The sequence below is a fragment of the Hyla sarda genome, chromosome 11 (assembly GCF_029499605.1).
Source record: "Hyla sarda isolate aHylSar1 chromosome 11, aHylSar1.hap1, whole genome shotgun sequence".
Lineage (NCBI taxonomy): Eukaryota > Metazoa > Chordata > Amphibia > Anura > Hylidae > Hyla > Hyla sarda.
Genome location: NC_079199.1, coordinates 14278129 through 14299898, shown reverse-complemented (window position 1 = coordinate 14299898; position 21770 = coordinate 14278129). Strand labels below are relative to the sequence as shown.

At 42.2% G+C, this 21770-nt stretch overlaps 1 protein-coding gene across 6 annotated transcripts in view; it reads right to left on the bottom strand.

Moving 5' to 3' along the window:
- EVL (Enah/Vasp-like) overlaps positions 1 to 21770 on the bottom strand; it is a 129374-nt gene that overhangs the window by 103025 nt on the left and 4579 nt on the right. Inside the window, exon 1 of one of the 6 annotated variants that reach the window (XM_056546739.1) lies at positions 1918 to 2144. The exons of the other annotated variants lie outside the window; for them this stretch is intronic. Within the exon in view, the coding sequence (XP_056402714.1) occupies positions 1918 to 1940 (23 nt within the window). The 5' untranslated portion in view covers positions 1941 to 2144. Of the gene's footprint in view, positions 1 to 1917; positions 2145 to 21770 lie in introns of those variants that run through there. 6 annotated transcript variants of the gene reach the window in all.

Genomic DNA, 21770 nt, shown 5'->3' with positions numbered 1-21770 from the left:
GATATGTTTTCCTACATTTGCGAACCGCAATAAACTTTATTAACAATGTGAACACAGTAAAGATGGGGGGGGGGGGGGGGGAGGGGGGATGCTGGTGGTAAGCAGCATTTCCCTATTCTAGTGTTTCTCAACCAGTGTGTCTCCAAAATTCTATCCACAATACTCGGTATTATTGAGTCATCATTACTAGAATGAAATCTAGAAAGAGGAAATCTGTTCTGCTGGTAGCGCAATTTATTATTAATATTGAAAGAAAGTTTAAAAATTCACAAGACTATATCTATAGTGCAGTGTTCCCCAACCAGTCTGCCTCCAGCTGCTGCAAAACTACAACTCCCAGCATGCCTGGGAGTTGTAGTTTTGCAACAGCTGGAGGCGCACAGTTTGGAAACAACTGCCGTAAGGGAATATTCACATTGTGCAATATGTAATAAAAATTCCACACGTGGCCTCACATACTTTATTAGCTGTCATGCATGGATGCAGTTCAGCTCGTTTTAATGGGGCTGGTTTCCCAACTAGGGTGCCTCCAGCTGTTGCTAAATTACAACTCCCAGCATGCCCGGACAGCCATAATTTATTTTGGTTTATTGAGAATGCAAACGCAAAAAAAAAAAAAATTAAATATGCACCTCAATTCGCAGAGTGAACTTCAGCGCCCATTTTTGGCACATGATGCGCACCAGGACAAACATACCAAAGTACCTTTGGGGGGGGGGGGGGGTAAAGGATCATTATCTAATTTTTGCAACTTTTCACCCATTTTCACCCATTTTCCTGGACGTACGTCATGTGTTTTTCCCCAAAATCATGTTATAAGATTGCATTTTTGGATCACGTATGCTGGCTCAGCCGCAGGTCTAATGTCAGCATCACAGCGACGTCATGCGACCGTATTGCACCTGCGTAAAACTCGCTTTATTGTGCCTAGTCTTATCTTTTGTATCTAGTTCCAGGTTATCTTGTCAATCCATGCCAGAAAAATAAATAAATAAATAAAAATGTACAATTAAAAAGCCGCAGTTGATAAATCATTGACCACTGCCAAAGCTTAACCCTACTGCACTATATTCCTGATATTGGCGCAACATTTTTTAGACTTTTCACAAACTGCGCAACAATTTGCAACTTTTTAAATCACAAAAAAAAAAATTCTTAATGATAAATTCCCCTCTATGTGTGAACATAGCCTAAAACCTGTTTCACGTGAACATGATACGGTTGCATTTTTTGGATCACGGATGCTGGCTCAGCCGCAGATCGAATGGCCCTAAATGTCAGCATCATAGCGGCGTAATGCGACCGGATTACACCTGCGTAAAACTAGCTTTAGTGTGCTTAGTCTTATCTTTTGTATCTAGTTCCAGGTTATCTTGCAGTTCCGTATCAGAAAAAAATTAATTTAAATAAATAAATAAAATAAATAAACACATTCATTAATTATAATAATAATAATAATAAATAATACAGTTAATATATATATATATATATATATATATATATATATATATCTTACAAAGCACAAAAAAACAACAAATTAAATAAATATAAAAATATATTAATTAAATAAATAAATTCATTAATTTAAACAATAATAAATAATACATTATATATATATATATATATATATATATATATATATATATATATTTGCACAAAAAAACAACAAATGAAGTAAATATAAAAAATAAATCTATAAATTAACCAGCCCCTTTCCCATGTTCAAAAATGCATTGTCAGCTATGTCCCTGCATGCAGCCATCTTTATATGAACTGTCCATAGACATGAATGAAGACAAAAAGGTTACAACATGATAATAATTGGCCGTACACAGGATAATAACACACCAGGCAGAGAGAAGAGCTGCAAAAAGATAACAAATAATAACAATAAATTTCCTTCCTATAGTGTCCTACCTGAAATCGTCCAGTGCATTCATGGCCTATGCAGCTCTTCCCCCGCACAGACATAGGGGGATGCAGAATTGCAGCTGATCTGTGGGTCACATCATGGGCTGCTGCATTGTCAGGATGCTGTGCATTTTGGGAATGACATGGGAATAAAAGGAGAAATGGTGCGCAGAATTCAGGGACACAGACCACTCCGGCAGCTTCTGCTCTACCCAGCTGCAGAAGAGCAGCGAAAAGAGAGTCAGAGTCACGTGACGGCTCCGTAGGTCTGATTAATGCAGTAGCTGCCGTCTTGCCGGATAATGCGGCCAGCAGCCTGGAGTCTAAAAAAAGCAAAAATAGATGTATAACCGGCTGCCTGGAATAATGCGGATCCCTGACTATTATAATATTCCTATAATGTATTCCGCCACACTGTACACAGAATGCACTCACATCACACACCGCATGAGCTTGCAATCTAATTTCCGTATCTCTAAGCTTTAATGAGGAATAATGGAAAACGCTATTGATGTTGTATGGTATTAAAAAGGACAAATACCCGGGAACCACCATTTCAGGAGTCCTGATACATTTATTAGTCCCTCTTTATTAGAGTGCTGCCCTTTTATGATTGGCGCTTCCCTGTATGGACATCAGACCTGTGCCGCACGACATCCAGTGATCGGTTTTCTCTGGATCGGTTTTATGTGAAATCCACAATAGATGAGAAAATCCAATAATCTGAGGCCGAGAACAGTCAGGAAACTGCAGCCGAATATAAAACGCTGGTGTCTGACTAACAGGTCAGCGCCAACAACTCATCGCTCTTTACCATTGATGGGCGATAACAACAGGAGACCAGCTCAATGGTCAAGGGGGCAAAATGTGGTGTCCCAGCACCAGAGGCTGTCCTGTGGGCTGCGGACCTCCTTGGGGAGACTTGCGGCTCTTGTGTTGGGCCCATTGTAAAATGTTTATTATGTTTAATATGTTTGAGAACTTTATAATATTTACTGTATTCACTGTGTAATATGTTATTTATGTACTGTGCCTTTAAGATGGAAAGATGCAGTGTTAACCAGGTGATCCTGTCTGCTCAATGGGAGCCCCCAAATTGACCAGTATATAGTGTAGGGTGTGTGTGTGTGTGTGTGTGTGTGCTGAGCTCCAGTGTGGAAAGGAGGGGGAAGTCGTGTGTGGAGAAATCCTGAGGGAAGCCTAAGAAAGTATCTTCTCAAGTCAGCCCCGCCATTCTGCAAGTGTTCCCCCTACAGCGGTGAATCAAGCCCTGGTGGTGGTAGTGATTGGACCTTGTCAGAACCCTAGTCAGCGTGGGATATGTTCTTCCAGTCTCAAGTCTATATCAATCAAGTGGGTGAAAAGCACCATAAGTCCCAGCAAGGCAACAGAGCTCCCAAGGGTTACACTGCATCCCTTCTACTCTGCTCTGTGTGTGTTATACCATCTGCACCTGCTAAGTAAAAGGCAGTTATCCGTAACCCGACGTCTGTGTGTTTTTTACCCCCTGTGTCTGGTCCAGGAGAAGATGCCTCCACCTCGTACCGTGTATAGGCTAACGGTGCACTGGCGTCACGAAGTGATAGGAATTTCTTCCCCCCCCCCCCAGGTGTCACCAAAAAAAGAGCAAAAATTGTCACTGAGCAATGGAGAAACATGGCCTGATCAGATGGATCCAGATCTCTGTCTAGAAACATGGCCTGGTCAGGTAGATCCAGATCACTATGGAGAAATATGGCCTAGTCAGGTGGATCCAGATCACTATGGAGAAATATGGCCTAGTCAGGTGGATCCAGATCACTATGGAGAAACATGTCCTGGTCAGATGGATCCAGATCTCTATAGAGAAACACGGCCTGGTCAGATGGATCCAGATCTCTATAGAGAAACATGGCCTGGTCAGATGGATCCAGATCTCTATACAGAAACATGGCCTGGTCAGATGGATCCTGATCTCTATAGAGAAACATGGCCTGGTCAGATGGATCCAGATCTCTATAGAGAAACATGGCCTGGTCAGATGGATCCAGATCTCTATAGAGAAACATGGCCTGGTCAGATGGATCCAGATCTCTATAGAGAAACATGGCCTGGTCAGATGGATCCAGATCTCTATAGAGAAACATGTCCTGGTCAGATGGATCCAGATCTCTATAGAGAAACATGGCCTGGTCAGATGGATCCAGATCTCTATAGAGAAACATGGCCTGGTCAGATGGATCCAGATCTCTATAGAGAAACATGTCCTGGTCAGAATGATCCAGATCTCTGTGAAGAAAGTCAACTTGGTCAGATGGATATCAATCTATGTGGCACCCGAGGGAGGTCAGAATTTGGCAAAAGTGGAATTAATCAATAACCCCTTCCTCTCAGGTGTGTACAGCTGAAGCTAGTAGAGATCTAACAGTGGGGGAAATGCTTTCTTTGTGCACCCTGGTTCCTCTGATGACTCTGGCTGAACATTCGGACAGTAGGGTATATCTAAGCATTGCGGCCAACTAAGTCTATCATGGCATCTGTTTCCCCTATGGCAGGAGATGGTCAGCAGGACAGTGCACCATCCACAAGGGTCGTATAGTCATGGATTGGACTTTTTATTTGCGTCACCGTCCTTCACAGTGCCCTAGATCGAGATCATGTCAGGACCTCCATACGACATACAGACATGGTGAGACGCGATCCTGTCCACATGGGCCAATACTCTTGTAAAAACAATTTCATCACGTAGTGGAATCTATGCCAGGAGGAACTGCTGCAGTTCTGAAGGCCACAGGAGGTCCAACCAGCTACTACATAGAGGCTCTAATAAAATAGCCAGTGTACTTTTATCACTTTATACATTAATGAATGAGAATGAGCCCTGAAACAGTGCCACTTTTCTTCAAAGGTTGTTTCTGGTATTGCAGCTTAGCCATATTCACTGTACCGTATGAAAGGGATCCTGTGGATGGCAAAGTAATAGAAGCAGAATGAGTGACTGTACAGGGGCACCCTATCTTACTACTGAAGGGGCCATCACTGGCCCTTAAACCTTGGTACTCAGAGCTTGCACTTTCAATTGCATACTAGGTGCCCAAACTGGAACTTCATTCCCTTTAAAGGGGTACTCCAGTGGAAAACTTTTTTTTTTCTTTAAATCATCTGGTGCCAGAAAGTTTAACAGATTTGTAAATTACTTCTATTAAAAAAAATTCTTAATCCTTCCAGTACATTAGCTGCTGAATACTACAGAGGAAATTCTTTTCTTTTTGGAACACAGAGCTCTCTGCTGACATCACGAGCACAGTGCTCTCTGCTGACATCTCTGTCCATTTGAAGAACTGTCCAGAGTAGGAGAAATTCCCCATAGCAAACCTATCCTGTTCTGGACAGTTCCTAAAATGGACAGAGGTGTCAGCAGAGAGCACTGTGGTCATGATGTCAGCAGAGAGCTCTGTATTACAAAAAGAAAAGAATTTCCTCTGTACTATTCAGCAGCTAATAAGTACTGGAAGGATTAATATTTTTCAATAGAAGTAATGTACAAATCTGTTTAACTTTCTGGCACCGGAGTAAGCCTTTATGTAAATTGGGTACTATATGGGTATGAAGAGGGCACCATCCAACCTATTATGGTCAACCCTTTTTGTGATGGCTGGGGTGGGCACAATGTGGTTAGCACTATTATACACCCCTTAGCGTCTTGGAAAAAAAAACATTTTCCATCCAAAAAAATGTGTTTTAACCCCAAGTATACCTGCTCTCCTCATAGAACACAGACTCGAGTAATAATAGTAATAAAGGTATTGAGTTGTATGTTATTGCATTAAAAGTTTTTCACGACCAAGTGCCAAGGAATGCCAAATAGACAGATCCCAGGCCAGTCACATGCCAGAGCCTGTGCCAAGCTAGCATGTGCTTCACTTACCGGAGGACCAGAAAGCTTCCGTGCTGGAAACAATGGAGTTGTTACATTGTATCATTCACCAGGCTTTATTATTAGATCCTTTGCATACCTGCTACAAATTTAGGAACCTGCAAGCACTTCCTGCGCCCCCCACCATGCCACCAACCACATTGCCCTGCTGGGTGCAGAGCCCTTTGTCCATCTGATACACAGATGTCTGAAGCCAGAATTGAAGTCTGTATGGAAAACATCCATCAGTGTGCGGGAGAAATCTGACGCCTCATCTGTTACCATGCGGACTGTATCTGTAGAGACGTGAGCGAAAAGATAGAATTCAGAGCATTTACCATGTGAGAGGCCCCACACCACATGTAAGGATGCAGAATTGTGCCCCCTGGCCCTATAAATACTGTCCTCTAGGGCACAAGTGTGACTGCATCCTCTGTACCCACCGATAGTAACACAACTATAGCAGTAAAAGCGACTGCCTATGCCAGGGTTTACCTACCAGAGTGCCTCCAGCTGTGGCAAAACTATAACTCCCAGCATGCCCGGACAGCCAACGGCTGTCCGGGCATGATGGGAGTTGTAGTTTTGCCACAGCTGGAGGCACGCTGCGTGGGAAACAATGGTCTAACCCCTACACATATCAAGTAAATAGATGATATGCAGCAAACCATCTGTATATTATGGAGTCCTCAACATGACAGTCATTTCCAAGTAATATACTGTAAAGATTATAAAGTTACATGGAAGCAAATATGAAAAAATAACACTCTAATAGTTTAATCCCTATGTACAAGAATATAACTACTATAATACTGCTCCATATACAAGAATATAACTACTATAATACTGCTCCTATATACAAGAATATAACTACTATAATACTGCTCCTATATACAAGAATATAACTACTATAATACTGCTCCTATATACAAGAATATAACTACTATAATACTGCCTCCTATATACAAGAATATAACTACTATAATACTGCTCCTATATACAAGAATATAACTACTATAATACTGCTCCTCTATACAAGAATATAACTACTATAATACTGCTCCTATATACAAGAATATAACTACTATAATACTGCCTCCTATATACATGAATATAACTACTATAATACTGCTCCTATATACAAGAATATTACTACTATAATACTGCTCCTATATACAAGAATATAACTACTATAATACTGCTCCTATATACAAGAATATAACTACTATAATACTGCCTCCTATATACAAGAATATAACTACTATAATACTGCCTCCTATATACAAGAATATAACTACTATAATACTGCTCCTATATACAAGACTATAACTACTATAATACTTCTCCTATATACAAGAATATATCTACTATAATACTGCTCCTATATACAAGAATATAACTACTATAATACTGCTCCTATATACAAGAATATAACTAATATAATACTGCTCCTATATACAAGAATATAACTACTATAATACTGCTCCTATGTACATGAATATAACTACTACAATTCTGCCTCCTATATACAAGAATATAACTACTATAATACTGTTCCTATATACAAGAATATAACTACTATAATACTGCCTCCTATACACAATATAACTACTATAATACTGCTCCTATATACAAGAATATAACTACTATAATACTGCCTCCTATATACATGAATATAACTACTATAATACTGCTCCTATATACAAGAATATTACTACTATAATACTGCTCCTATATACAAGAATATAACTACTATAATACTGCTCCTATATACAAGAATATAACTACTATAATACTGCTCCTATATACAAGAATATAACTAATATAATACTGCTCCTATATACAAGAATATAACTACTACAATTCTGCCTCCTATATACAAGAATATAACTACTATAATACTGTTCCTATATACAAGAATATAACTACTATAATACTGCCTCCTATACACAATATAACTACTATAATACTGCTCCTATATACAAGAATATAACTACTATAATACTGCCTCCTATATACATGAATATAACTACTATAATACTGCTCCTATATACAAGAATATTACTACTATAATACTGCTCCTATATACAAGAATATAACTACTATAATACTGCTCCTATATACAAGAATATAACTACTATAATACTGCTCCTATATACAAGAATATAACTAATATAATACTGCTCCTATATACAAGAATATAACTACTATAATACTGCTCCTATGTACAAGAATATAACTACTACAATTCTGCCTCCTATATACAAGAATATAACTACTATAATACTGTTCCTATATACAAGAATATAACTACTATAATACTGCCTCCTATACACAATATAACTACTATAATACTGCTCCTATATACAAGAATATAACTACTATAATACTGCCTCCTATATACATGAATATAACTACTATAATACTGCTCCTATATACAAGAATATTACTACTATAATACTGCTCCTATATACAAGAATATAACTACTATAATACTGCTCCTATATACAAGAATATAACTACTATAATACTGCTCCTATATACAAGAATATAACTAATATAATACTGCTCCTATATACAAGAATATAACTACTATAATACTGCTCCTATGTACAAGAATATAACTACTACAATTCTGCCTCCTATATACAAGAATATAACTACTATAATACTGCTCCTATATACAAGAGTATAACTACTATAATACTGCCTCCTATATACAAGACTATAACTACTATAATACTGCTCCTATATACAAGAATATAACTAATATAATACTGCTCCTATATACAAGAATATAACTACTATAATACTGCTCCTATATACAAGAATATAACTACTGTAATACTGCTCCTATATACAAGAATATAACTACTATAATACTGCTCCTATATACAAGAATATAACTACTATAATACCACTCCTATGTACAAGAATATAACTACTATAATACTGCTCCTATATACAAGAATATAACTACTATAATACCGCTCCTATATACAAGAATATAACTCCTATAATACTGCTCCTATATACAAGAATATAACTACTATAATACTGCTCCTATATACAAGAATATAACTCCTATAATACTGCTCCTATATACAAGAATATAACTACTATAATACTGCTCCTATATACAAGAATATAACTCCTATAATACTGCTCCTATATACAAGAATATAACTATTATAATACTGCCTCATATTCTCCCCAAAAAAAATGTCCATGATAGAAGCAGAGAAGTTAAAATGAAGTGAGAGTCTTAGCTTTGACCTTCAAGCGAAATGTTTAATATCCATCAACCTTCAGAGACAACATAAACCGCAACTATATTTCCGCTATATATCTTCTCCAGGAATAGTAACACTCGGGGGATAATATACAATGATTTCCTGTATTATTAAGCTATAGGCCGGTATTGGGGCCCCCAGTGATGCACCACCATGGCGCGGTGATATTGAGAAAGTAGCACAGCTGGTTGTCATGGAAACAGATTTTTATATATGGATACACTGTGCACGGCGAAAAACCGATGGTGGCGGAGACATTTTCCCAGGTTTTAGGTGACAATGACTTGGTGCGATAGTTGTTACCCCCTCCATTCCTATCTCCCAGCACAGTGGGGGAGGGGGTTGCAGGTTGGCTGCCATAGTATGAGGCGGTAAAACCGCTACATGTCATCTCAGGTGTGGGACAAGAACAAACACACCTGTACTGTGTGGGGTGAAGTGAATGGAACAACACTGGATACATCTGTACTTTAAGATGTTTTGAGAAGATTGTATGTGGCTGCGTTGCAAAACTACAACTCCCAGCATGCCCGGACAGCCTTTGGCTGTCCGGGCATGCTGGGAGTTGTAGTTTTGCAACCTGGTTAGGAAACACTGCCATATTACAGTGGATGCCAGCAGTGTTATACAACCGGCACCTGCCAGCAGCAGTCTGGGATAAGAGATAATTCTGATCGCAGCCATTTAACCCCCTACATACCACAGTGAAAAGTGACGTGTCTTCTAAGTCGTTAGATAAAAGGAGTGACCCTTTTTTTCACCTCATTGCCACCCGAAACACGCATGGTTTTCTTAGTATTTCTAATAATCTTTAGCTAAAGGCAGGATGTATTGGTTACTACACAACACATTGCAATACAGTCCCCTAGGAGGGTGAAAGGCACAAAAGTGAAAAATAGTAACATGAAGTTTTAATAAATAAAAATCTATCTCATATCAATCTATCTATCTATCTATCTATCTCCTATCTATCTCATATATATCTATCTATCTATCCCATATCTATCTATCTATCCCATATCTATCTATCTATCTATCTATCCCATATCTATCTATCTATCTATCTATCCCATATCTATCTATCTATCTATCTATCTCATATCTATCTATCTATCTATCTATCTATCTCATATCTATATATCTATCTCATATCTATCTATCTCATATCTATCTATCTATCTATCTATCTATCTCATATCTATATATCTATCTCATATCTATCTATCTCATATCTATCCATCTCATATCTATATATCTCATATCTATATATCTCATATCTATATATCTATCTCATATCTATCTATCTCATATCTATTTATCTATCTATCTCATACAGTCATGGCCATAAATGTTGACACCCCTGAAGTTTTTCAAGAAAATGAAGTATTTCTCACAGAAAAGGATTGCAGTAACACATGTTTTGCTATACACATGTTTATTCCCTTTGTGTGTATTGGAACTAAACCAAAAAAAGCAAATTGGACATAATGTCACCAAACTCCAAAAATTGGCTGGACAAAATTATTGGCTTCCTATAACCATTAATAAGCTTCTTACACCTCTCAGTCGGAATGTTGGACCACTCTTCCTATAACCATCAATAAGCTTCTTACACCTCTCAGCCGGAATGTTGGACCACTCTTCCTTTACAAACTGCTCCAGGTCTCTCTTATTGGAAGGCGCCTTTTCCCAACAGTAATTTTAAGATCTCTCCACAGGTGATCAATGGGATTTAGATCTGGACTCATTGCTGACACTTCAGAACTCTCCAGCGCTTTGTTGTCATCCATTTCTGGAGCTTTTTGATGAATGTTTGCGGTCATTGTCCTGCTGGAAGACCCAAGATCTCTGACGCAAACCCAGCTTTCTGACACTGGGCTGTACAGTGCGACCCAAAATCCATTGGTAATCCTCAGATTTCATGATGTCTTGTACACATTCAAGGCCCCCAGTGCCAGAGGCAGCAAAACAACCCAAAACATCACCGACCTCCACCATATGTCACTGTAGGTACTGTGTTCTTTTCTTTTGTAGGCCTCATTCCGTTTTCGGTAAACAGTAGAATGATGAGCTTTACCAAAAAGCTCTATCTTGGTCTCATCTGTCCACAAGATGTTTTCCCAGAAGGATTTTGGTTACTCAAGTTCATTTTGGCAAAATGTAGTCTTGCTTTTTTATATCTGTGTCAGCAGTGGGGTCCTCCTGGGTCTCCTCCATAGTGGGGTCCTCCTGGGTCTCCTCCATAGTGGGGTCCTCCTGGGTCTCCTCCATAGTGGGGTCCTCCTGGGTCTCCTCCATAGTGGGGTCCTCCTGGGTCTCCTCCATAGTGGGGTCCTCCTGGGTCTCCTCCATAGTGGGGTCCTCCTGGGTCTCCTCCATAGTGGGGTCCTCCTGGGTCTCCTCCATAGTGGGGTCCTCCTGGGTCTCCTCCATAGTGGGGTCCTCCCGGGTCTCCTCCATAGTGGGGTCCTCCTGGGTCTCCTCCATGGCGTTTCATTTCATTTAAATGGTGATGGATAGTTCGCGCTGACACTGATGCTCCCTGAGCCTGCAGGACAGCTTGAATATCTTTGGAACTTGTTTGGGGCTGCTTATCCCCCATCCGGACTATCCTGCGTTGACACCTTTCATCAATTTTTCTCTCCCGTCCACGCTCAGGGAGATTATCTACAGTGCCATGGGTTGTAAACTTCTTGATAATGTTGCGCACTGTGGACAAAGGCAAATCTAGATCTCTGGAGATGGACTTGTAACCTTGAGATTGTTGAATTGTTTCCACAATTTTGGTTCCCAAGTCCTCAGACAGTTCTCTTCTCCTCTTTCTGTTGTCCGTGCTTAGTGTGGCACACAGAGACACACAATGCAAAGACTAAGTGAACTTCTCTCCTTTTTATCTGCTTTCAGATGTGATTTTTATATTGCCCACACCTGTTACTTGCCCCAGGTGAGTATAAAGGAGCATCACATGCTTGAAACAATCTTATTTATCCACAATTTTGAAAGGGTGCCAATAATTTTGTTCGGCCCATTTTTGGAGTTTGGTGACATTATGTCCAATTTGCTTTTTTTCCTTCTTTTTTGGTTTAGTTCCAATACACACAAAGGGAATAAACATATGTATAGCAAAACATGTGTTACTGCAATCCTTTTCTGTGAGAAATACTTCATTTTCTAGAAAAATTTTAGGGGTGTCAACATTTACGGCCATGACTGTATCTATCTATCTATTTATCTATCTATCTATCTCATATCTAATATCTATCTATCTCATATCTATCTATCTATCTATCTATCTCATATCTATCTATCTCATATCTATCTATCTATCTCATATCTATCTATCTATCTATCTCGTATCTATCTATCTATCTATCTCATATCTATATATCTATCTCATATCTATCTTAACTACAATTCCCAGCATGCCCTGATGGCCACAGTCTTTCCAGCAGTTGAAAAACTCACAGCATGCCTTGACAGCTACAGACTCTCTGTCCATTGCAAAACTACAACTCCTAGCATGCTAGGAGTTGTAGTTTAGCAACAACTGGAGGCACCCTGGTTAAGAAACACTGATGTATTCTGTTATCCAAATAAAAGATCTGAAGAAGAGGGTCGCAGACCCTCGAAACGCGTCATCCGTTGTTTACCAATAAACTTTATTATTTTACAATATCGTGTCCGGAATCGGTTCTGCGAATCACAGTCAGCGCCACCGAGCATCTGTTTCTCATACGACTCCCTCGAATTGTTCTCACGACTGTTCCGTGTTATTTATCCACATGCAGATGCACAGCAGCACCATTATAGCGTGTATTAAGACTGGATTCAAGCTCCAGGGGTTGAAACACTCCCCCCTAGAACAGTGTTTCCCAACCATGGTGCCTCCAGCTGTTGCAAAACTACAACTCCCAGCATGCCCAGACAGCCGAAGGCTGTCTGGGCATGCTGGGAGTTGTAGTTTTTCAACAGCTAGAGGCACCCTGGTTGGGAAACACTGCTATATACTGTCCATGGAGGCTGAAATGAACCATTTCCCCCCTTGACCCTGCTGGGTGGTGAACATCTCAGCGCCTCATCTGGACGCCGCACTATGGCGGGATGACATCTTCTCCATGCCAGGTCTTCAGTTTTAAACATATTAAAACACCTGGAAAGTCGCCCGGAGACTCTTGGCACGGGCGTGCGGCTCGGGGGATTAAACGCCATTGTATAAATCTTCTGAGCTGCGGCCCCTTTCGTCGCACTATATAAAAGGGTGGCACGTTTTATCGCCGAAATCAGCCCCACCGCCATCCTGTGTCATCCTTTATCAGGAGCGGAGGAGCCAGGAGCCAAATCTTATTCAGGACAAAGTAAAACATAAATCGGGATAACAAATGAGCCCCTGTCCGGTGCAGCACACAAAACGTGAATCAGCGATAACTGAGGTTGGGAGGGAGCAATGGGGCACATGTATTATAGTACTAGCTGAGTGCTCGGCATTGCCGGATCTTCCTAAACCCAGTGGGAGAGGAAAAGCAACAATGACAATCTTGTCCTCATATCCCGTCCTCATATCATGTCCTCATATCCCAACCTCATATCTTGTCCTCATATCACGTCCTCATATCCCGACCTCATATCTTGTCCTCATATCACGTCCTCATATCACGTCCTCATATCACGTTCTCATTTCCCATCCTCATATCTTGTCCTCATATCACGTCCTCATTTCCCGTCCTCATATCTTGTCCTCATATCACGTCATCATGTCCCGTCCTCATATCCAGCTTTTATATCCCGACCTCATATCCTGACCTCATATATCTTGTCCTCATATCCCGTCCTCATATCCCGTCCTCATGTCCCGACCTCATGTCCCGTCCTCATATCCCGATCACATATCCCATCCTCAACTTCATATCCGGACCTTATATCTCGTCCACCGCAATAACATTTCCCTGCACCTGCCGGACAATCTGCAGTATGTATAAAACTCCCGAACAATCTCTGCAGCCTGAGAGTAATGTGATTAGGAGATGTACTGGTAGTTCCATAGACAGACAAAATCCTCCACCCTCACATAAGGGGTTAATTTAACCATACTATACAGTGGGTCAAAAAAGTATTTAGTCAGCCACCAATTGTGCAGGTTCTCCCACTTATAAAGATGAGGCTGTAATTATCATCATAGGTTATAACCTCAACTATGAGAGACAGAATGAGAAAAAAATCCATAAAATCCCATCGTCTTATTTTTAAAGAATTTATTTGCAAATTATGGTGGAAAATAAGTATTTGGTCACCTACAAACAAGATTTCTGTCTCTGACCTGTAACTTCTTCTTTAAGAGTCTCCTCTGTCCTCCTCTCGTTACCTCGTGACCCCTTAACGACACAGGACGTATATTTACGTCCTGCACCGGCTCCCGCAATATAACGGTGACCCCTCGTCATATCGGGTGGCTAATACCAGACATCACCGATCGCAGTGATGCCCGGAATTAACTCTTCAGACGCAGCGATCAAAGTTGACCGCCGCGTCTGAAGTGAAACCGAAACCATCCCGGCAGCTCAGTCGGGCTGTTAGGGACCGCCGCAGTGAAATCGCTGCATCCCGAACAGCTTGCGGACATGAGGAGGATTCCTACCTTGCCTCCTGCGTGTCTGATGGCCGAATGACTGCTCTGTGCCTGAGATCCAAGCGGCGTTAACACTGATCAATGCCATATTAATGCATGGCAATGATCAGTGTAAAAGATCAGTGTGTGCAGTGTTATAGTCCCCTATGGGGGCTATAACACTGCAAAAAAAAAAAAAAAGTAAAATAAAGTGTTAATAAATGTAATTTAACCCCTTCAGAATCCCCCCCTAAGTCAGAATCCCCCCCCCCTAAGTCAGAATCACCCCCCTAAGTCAGAATCACCCCCCCCTTTTCCCATAAAAAAACTATTTAAATAGAAATAAATATAAATATATGTGGTATCTCCACGTGCGTAAATGTCTGAACTATAAAAATATATCATTAATTAAATTGCACGGTCCATGGCGTACACGTAAAAAAATTCCAAAGTCCACTTTTTTTTATTTTGCATTGGGGTCCTGAAGCTACAAGTTACGTCTCTGCCTATATCGCAGCCCGTCCTACTTCTATGGTAAATCTGTCCCATTGTGCGGTCACGAATCAGGCAGCGGTGTCACCGAGCGTCTATTGGTTTGTGTGATGTCAGCGCAATATCTGAGACGTTCATCAGCGTGCATTGTGTCGCTCTCGTCTTCAGCTTGTGAAGTCAGCAGCAGCTGCGGCGCAGCAAAGAAAGAGCCTCGCGCCCCATCTGTACAGCAAGGGATTGTGGGAAAGAACAGGGCAGTGCGGGCTATGCCAGGAGGGCAGGCCAAGGTCCAGGAGTTACTTCACTTTTAGATAGATATGAGATAGATAGATATGAGATAGGAAGATATGAGATAGATAGATAGATATGAGATAGATAGATATGAGATAGATAGATATGAGATAGGAAGATATGAGATAGATAGATAGATATGAGATAGATAGATATGAGATAGATATGAGATAGATAGATATGAGATAGGAAGATATGAGATAGATAGATATGAGATAGGAAGATATGAGATAGATAAATAGATATGAGATAGATAGATATGAGATAGATATGAGATAGATAGATAGATATGAGATAGATAGATATGAGATAGATAGATAGATAGATAGATAGATATGAGATAGATATGAGATAGATAGATAGATAGATATGAGATAGATAGATAGATATGAGATAGATAGATATGAGATAGATAGATAGATAGATAGATATGAGATAGATATGAGATAGATAGATAGATAGATATGAGATAGATAGATAGATAGATATGAGATAGATATGAGATAGATAGATAGATAGATATGAGATAGATAGATAGATAGATATGAGATAGATAGATAGATATGAGATAGATAGATAGATAGATAGATATGAGATAGATAGATATGAGATAGATAGATAGATAGATAGATATGAGATAGATAGATAGATATGAGATAGATAGATATGAGATAGATATGAGATAGATAGATATGAGATAGATAGATACATATGAGATATATAGATTGAGAGATAGATATGAGATAGATATGAGATAGATAGATATGAGATAGATAGATAGATAGATAGATAGATAGATAGATAGATGTTCCAGATCCTGCCATGCTTACTGAACTGTTCACACAGAGGCATATACACAGTGTAGGGTCCGTCCCAATGAGGCCACCTTATCGCGGTGGGACGGTCCAAGCTATTTGACCGCTGGCGGAGACAAATTTGCGAGCTAAGTGCCTCACTATTTCATAGTTTCACATTTGCATCTATTACACCATAGCTGTATAGTCTCCATGTTTTAACTGCATGTTCATGTTTCACCTATATCCTTGTGCTGGCAGTGTGCTGCTGTATTCTTCTGTTGCTGTATATCTAGCCTAGTAGCGTGCACCTGTAGGCCAGGTCCATATAATAGTTTGGTATCAACTAAAGTGCTGGCTGACTTATTCTTTGTCTGTATTGCACATACGGGGGAGGGGCTACCTCCATGTTGGCCTTGCACCCCACCCACCTCTATCAGGTGTATATAAGGTGTCTTGGATGTTCCAGATCCTGCCATGCTTACTGAACTGTTCACACAGAGGCATATTCACAGTGTAGGGTCCGTCCCAATGAGGCCACCTTATGGCGGTGGGACGGTCCAAGCTATTTGACCGCCGGCGGAGACAAATTTGCGAGCTAAGTGCCTCACTATTTCATAGTTTCACATTTGCATCTATTACACCATAGCTGTATAGCTCTCCATGTTTTATCTGCATGTTCATGTTTCACCTATATCCTTGTGCTGGCAGTGTGCTGCTGTATTCTTCTGTTGCTAGATAGATAGATAGATAGATATGAGATATATAGATTGAGAGATAGATATGAGATAGATAGATAGATATATTTTTTTAAAAAATGACATAAATAGATAACACAGATTAGTGTTGTCCAACCCGCTGTTGCATAATAAAACTCCCAGCATGCAAGACAGCCAAGGGGTGTGAGAAAGTGTGTTTTCTACACTGGACAACCCCCTTTAAAGGAGAACTCCAGAATATAAAACTCCAGAATATAAAAATTGTCCCCCATACTGCCGGCAGTAAAATAATAAAGATGTACATACATTCCTCCGCTCCTCCGGTAACCCGCTCCAGCCTCCGCCGCGATCCTCTTCCTGGTTGCCGGTGGTCGGCGAGTCATACTGTACTCAGCCAATCACCAGCTGCAGCGAAGTCCCGACTCGGCCGGCGATAGGCTGAGCGGCAGTGTGACGTTTTCGGCCCCGGCAGCAGGTGCCATTGTAGTGAAGAATTTTGTGTTTTGAAGCGTTCTCACACTGCCGCTCAGCCTATCGCCGCCCGAGTCGGGACTTCGCTACAGCTGGTGATTGGCTGAGTACAGTATGACTCGCCGACCACCGGCAACCAGGAAGAGGATCGCGGCGGAGACCGGAGACGGTTACCGGAGGCCCCGGGGGAGCGACGGAAGGTATGTACATCTTTATTTTTTTTCTGCCTGCAGTATGGAGGAAATTTTTTATATTCTGGAGTTCTCCTTTAAGCCCTTAATTGGCCTAAACCAGTGCATTTCTAACTGTGGACCTCCAGATGTTGCTAAAATACAACTCCAAGCATGGCAAGACAGCCGAATTGTAAGTTGTGGACCTCAAGCTGTTGCAAAACTACAACTCCCAGCATGCCCGGACAGCCGTTGGCTGTCCGGGCATGCTGGGAGTTGTAGTTTTGCAACAGCTGAAGGCACACTGGTTAGCGACACTGTTCTCTGTCCTGTATGTCAATCAGCCAGGACAGGGAGGAGGGAGGGGACACACAGGAGGCAAGCGATCCTGCGGCACTTAAGCCCATGTAGAAAATCATGATTTCATAAGTTGTAGCAAACCCATTGACATAGCAAAGTTATGTGTGATATTGCTGTCCTTTCACCCCTCTGTTGGTGTCTGCAGCGCATATCCTAAATATTGGGATTCTGCCTCGATCACATGGCACAGACCAACTATTCTGGTCAGACCTGTTTGACTAAAAATGTTCATGTCTCTACGACAGTGTTTCCCAACCAGCGTGCCTCCAGCTGTTGCAAAACTACAACTCCCAGCATGCCCGGACAGCCTTTGGACCAGTTATCACAGTGTTTCCCAACCAGGGTACCTCCAGCTGTTGCGAAACTACAACTCCCAGCATGCCCGGACAGCCGTTGGCTGTCCAGGCATGCTGGGAGTTGTAGTTTTGCAACAGCTGAAGGCACACTGGTTAGCAAAGCATATGGCGTACATGGACATCATAGAGAGTGTAAGTGTGAGTGTTTTGGGGGGGGGGGGGGGGGGGGAGCAGCTGCTATGAGTCCCCTCCATGATCTGAAGCGGGGATCTGCATTGTATGACCGCCATGTAATCCTACAATGCCCCAACATCTGAGGAGGTTTTAATTTTTTCCCTTTAGTGTCTTTCTGTTCAGGATTTTCTTCCATGACATCCCCGTCCTCCTTTATACAGAAAAAAATGGCCTTTGTGCCGGTTTTACAATGTATAGACACCATATAAATCTCCATATACCCGTGTAGGGGCTCAGAGGTCTCTTCTGGGACACACGGGCACGCCGGCCCCATACATCGCACATCCATAAATCCCATATAAACGTTTTCCAAGAAAGGAAATCGCCTGAGAAGACGGGAAATGCTGAAGGTGACTCCGCCCACCAAGTGTTACAACATCTAAGATATATATACTGTATATATATATATATATATATATATATGTTTTATATCTCTGGAAGTGGGTGTGGTCAAGGAATGGTGGGGCGTGGCCTGTTGGGGACTATTCATACGAGTCTGTCAGAAGTGGTTATATATCTGTGTCCTGCCTCATACTGGAGGGGTCCTAAGTATGGGTCCATACAGCTGTAATGAAGTCCTCGCGCAAGACCACTATTAGGGCCCCCTCACACTACGTGTTGGAATGGAGATCCACTTTGATCCCCTTAAAGGAGTAGTTTCGTGAAATATAACTTATCCCCTATTCAAAGGGGATCCTTCTGTACAGGGCTCCGGCTCATTTCCCGTTCCTAAGTGCGATATGACCCCCACCTTCCTGGACGAGTGCAAGTAACGGCCCTCTTAGCCAATCACTGGCTGAGGTAGGACATGACTGTCGCCGGTGATTGGGTGAGGGGGCCGTCACTTGCGCTAGATCAGGAAGGTGGGCGCCAAGGGCGGGTAAGTAGACGAAGCAATGTTCAGGAGGTCCCAGTGGTCAGAACCCCCACGTGATCAAACTTGGGGGGCGGGGCTATGACATCACAAGCTCCCCGCACCGGCTCCACCATTCGGAACAGATTTGTTCCAAACGCTGAGTAGCGGAGTACTCCATTAAGGGGTTAATGAAGACCTTTGACCAACCCCCAAAAATGATATTGCATTATCCTTAAATAGCTTAGGGCGCCCCGAACACACGTTTTTATAGTTTCCTGATACGCCCTTCTGTTTCTGAGAAATGAGGGTTCATAGTATGTCTGACAGTTCAGGGAGTCAGTCAGAGGGGCGTGAACCTAATTTTAATAATGGGAGTGTCTATCAGGTGATGGGCGGGGTTATAAATTAGTTATACACTCCCCTCAAATGTCAAACATAAGCACCCCCCGACACCCGACACCTCATAATGGGCGGGATTGCTCCTATTCGAGTACATGTAGGAGAGGGGGGAGAGCTCCTGCTGCTGCCAGGTGCCTTACAGCCACGTAGAGCCTTGTGAGAAGGAAATGGACGATCTACTGGGACACAGATACAAGATTTCATTTCTCAATGTTTTTGATTGAACAGGAGACAAACAAGGAATGAATTGCCGATCCGTGACATGTGACTGGCGGTCAGGGACGTGCACAGACATTTTGGGGGGCAGGGGCTAGGGATCGACCGATATCGATTTTTTAAGGCCGATACCGATACTCTGTGGAGATTAGGGCCGATAGCCGATAATTTATACCGATATTCCGGTATAAGTTATCGGCTATTTACCTCCCCCCGGCGACACCGCTGCAGATCATTGATTTAAAGCGGGCGCTTTAAATCAATGAACTGCAGCGGCTTTTGTGGTGCCAGAGACCGCCGCCACCACCCGCTTCTCTCCCCCTGCCCGTCCTGGGGTCCTCCAGAGTCCTATCACCGGCACCGCACCCCCATCCCCGGTTTTATAATTACCTGTTCCCGGGGTCCGCGCTCCTTCTGGCTCCTGCGGGCGTCCTGAGCTGTCTCTGTGCGCACTGACTGTGAAGTCGCGTTGAGGACGTCACTCATCATTGCGCAGCGCTCCGGGAACAGGTAATTATAAAACCAGGGATGGGGGAGGCAATGGGGCAGCGGCGGCGGTGGTCTCTGGCCGGGGCGGTGCGGTGGGGGGGTGCGGTGCAGGCGGTGCAAGGGGCGGGGCATTATCGGCAAGGTAATTACAGATAACGTCCAAAATCGTGAATATCGACCGATAATATCGGCCAAACTGATAATCGGTCGATCCCCAGCAGGGGCTGAACTGAAAAAATTCAATTCAAAGGGCACTTCCCATAATTATTTATATAAATGTCCACATAACGATGCCAGCACTGCCCAGGGCACTTTTAGGAGTAACATCAAAAGGGCAGGGGCTCAAGCCCCCTTTCTAGTCAACCTGTGCAGGTCCCAGCTGGGGGTCTTACAGGTCACATTCATGGTGGGTTTAGGCCAATCCCCAACAACCTCATATACTTGTGTATACTCTTCCTCTATACCAGCCTTCTCATCCCGTGTCCCCTTCTAAATACGACGGGCGCTATTTTTTATACTGATGACTTGCAGCTATTTTTTATTTTCTCGCCTCTTACAGAAACGTCACCCGCAGTGAACTGCAGCGAAGCGCCCGGGACAGACTAAACATTTACACAAGGCCTCCGGATCACAAGATGCTGCTGTTTTGTAAACCTCGGGGCCTTATTTATCCACGAATTTACAAACACGTCCCGGTACATTAATAACATTCACTGGCATGAGAACAGCCACATAGACTCACAGTATATCCACGGGGGCAACCACCACCATCCTCCGGGGGGGGGGCACCAGAGGAAATGAGGCCCCCATACACGTCCCTTCTAAGGGGTGTGTATACTTTTGCAACCACATTTTCATGTTTTAACACAAAAAAAGGCACATAAAGCTCCCCTGAATAAAAGTGTACCGTTCTGTGTTCACAGCTTCTATGCAGAGCTATGCGTCTCCATGACTACAGACTACAAACAAATCTCTATGCAGTCAGATGTGCATTAGTTTAGTGTTTCCCAACCATTGTGTCCTCAGCTGTTGCAAAAATTAAAAAAAAACTGCAACTCCCAGCATGCTCAGACAGCCATCGAAGTGACTGTGGCTTAGCTGCAGTACCACACACAGCCTGTGGACAGGTGTGGCGCTGGTTTTGTAAGAAAGCATTTATGTTCTTCTTTAGCGTTCTGATGTTGTATATGCCACCTCTGACATATACCACACCCTGTGGCAGTGTTTCCCAACCAGGTTGCCTCCAGCTGTTGCAAGACCATAACTCCCAGCATGCCAGGAC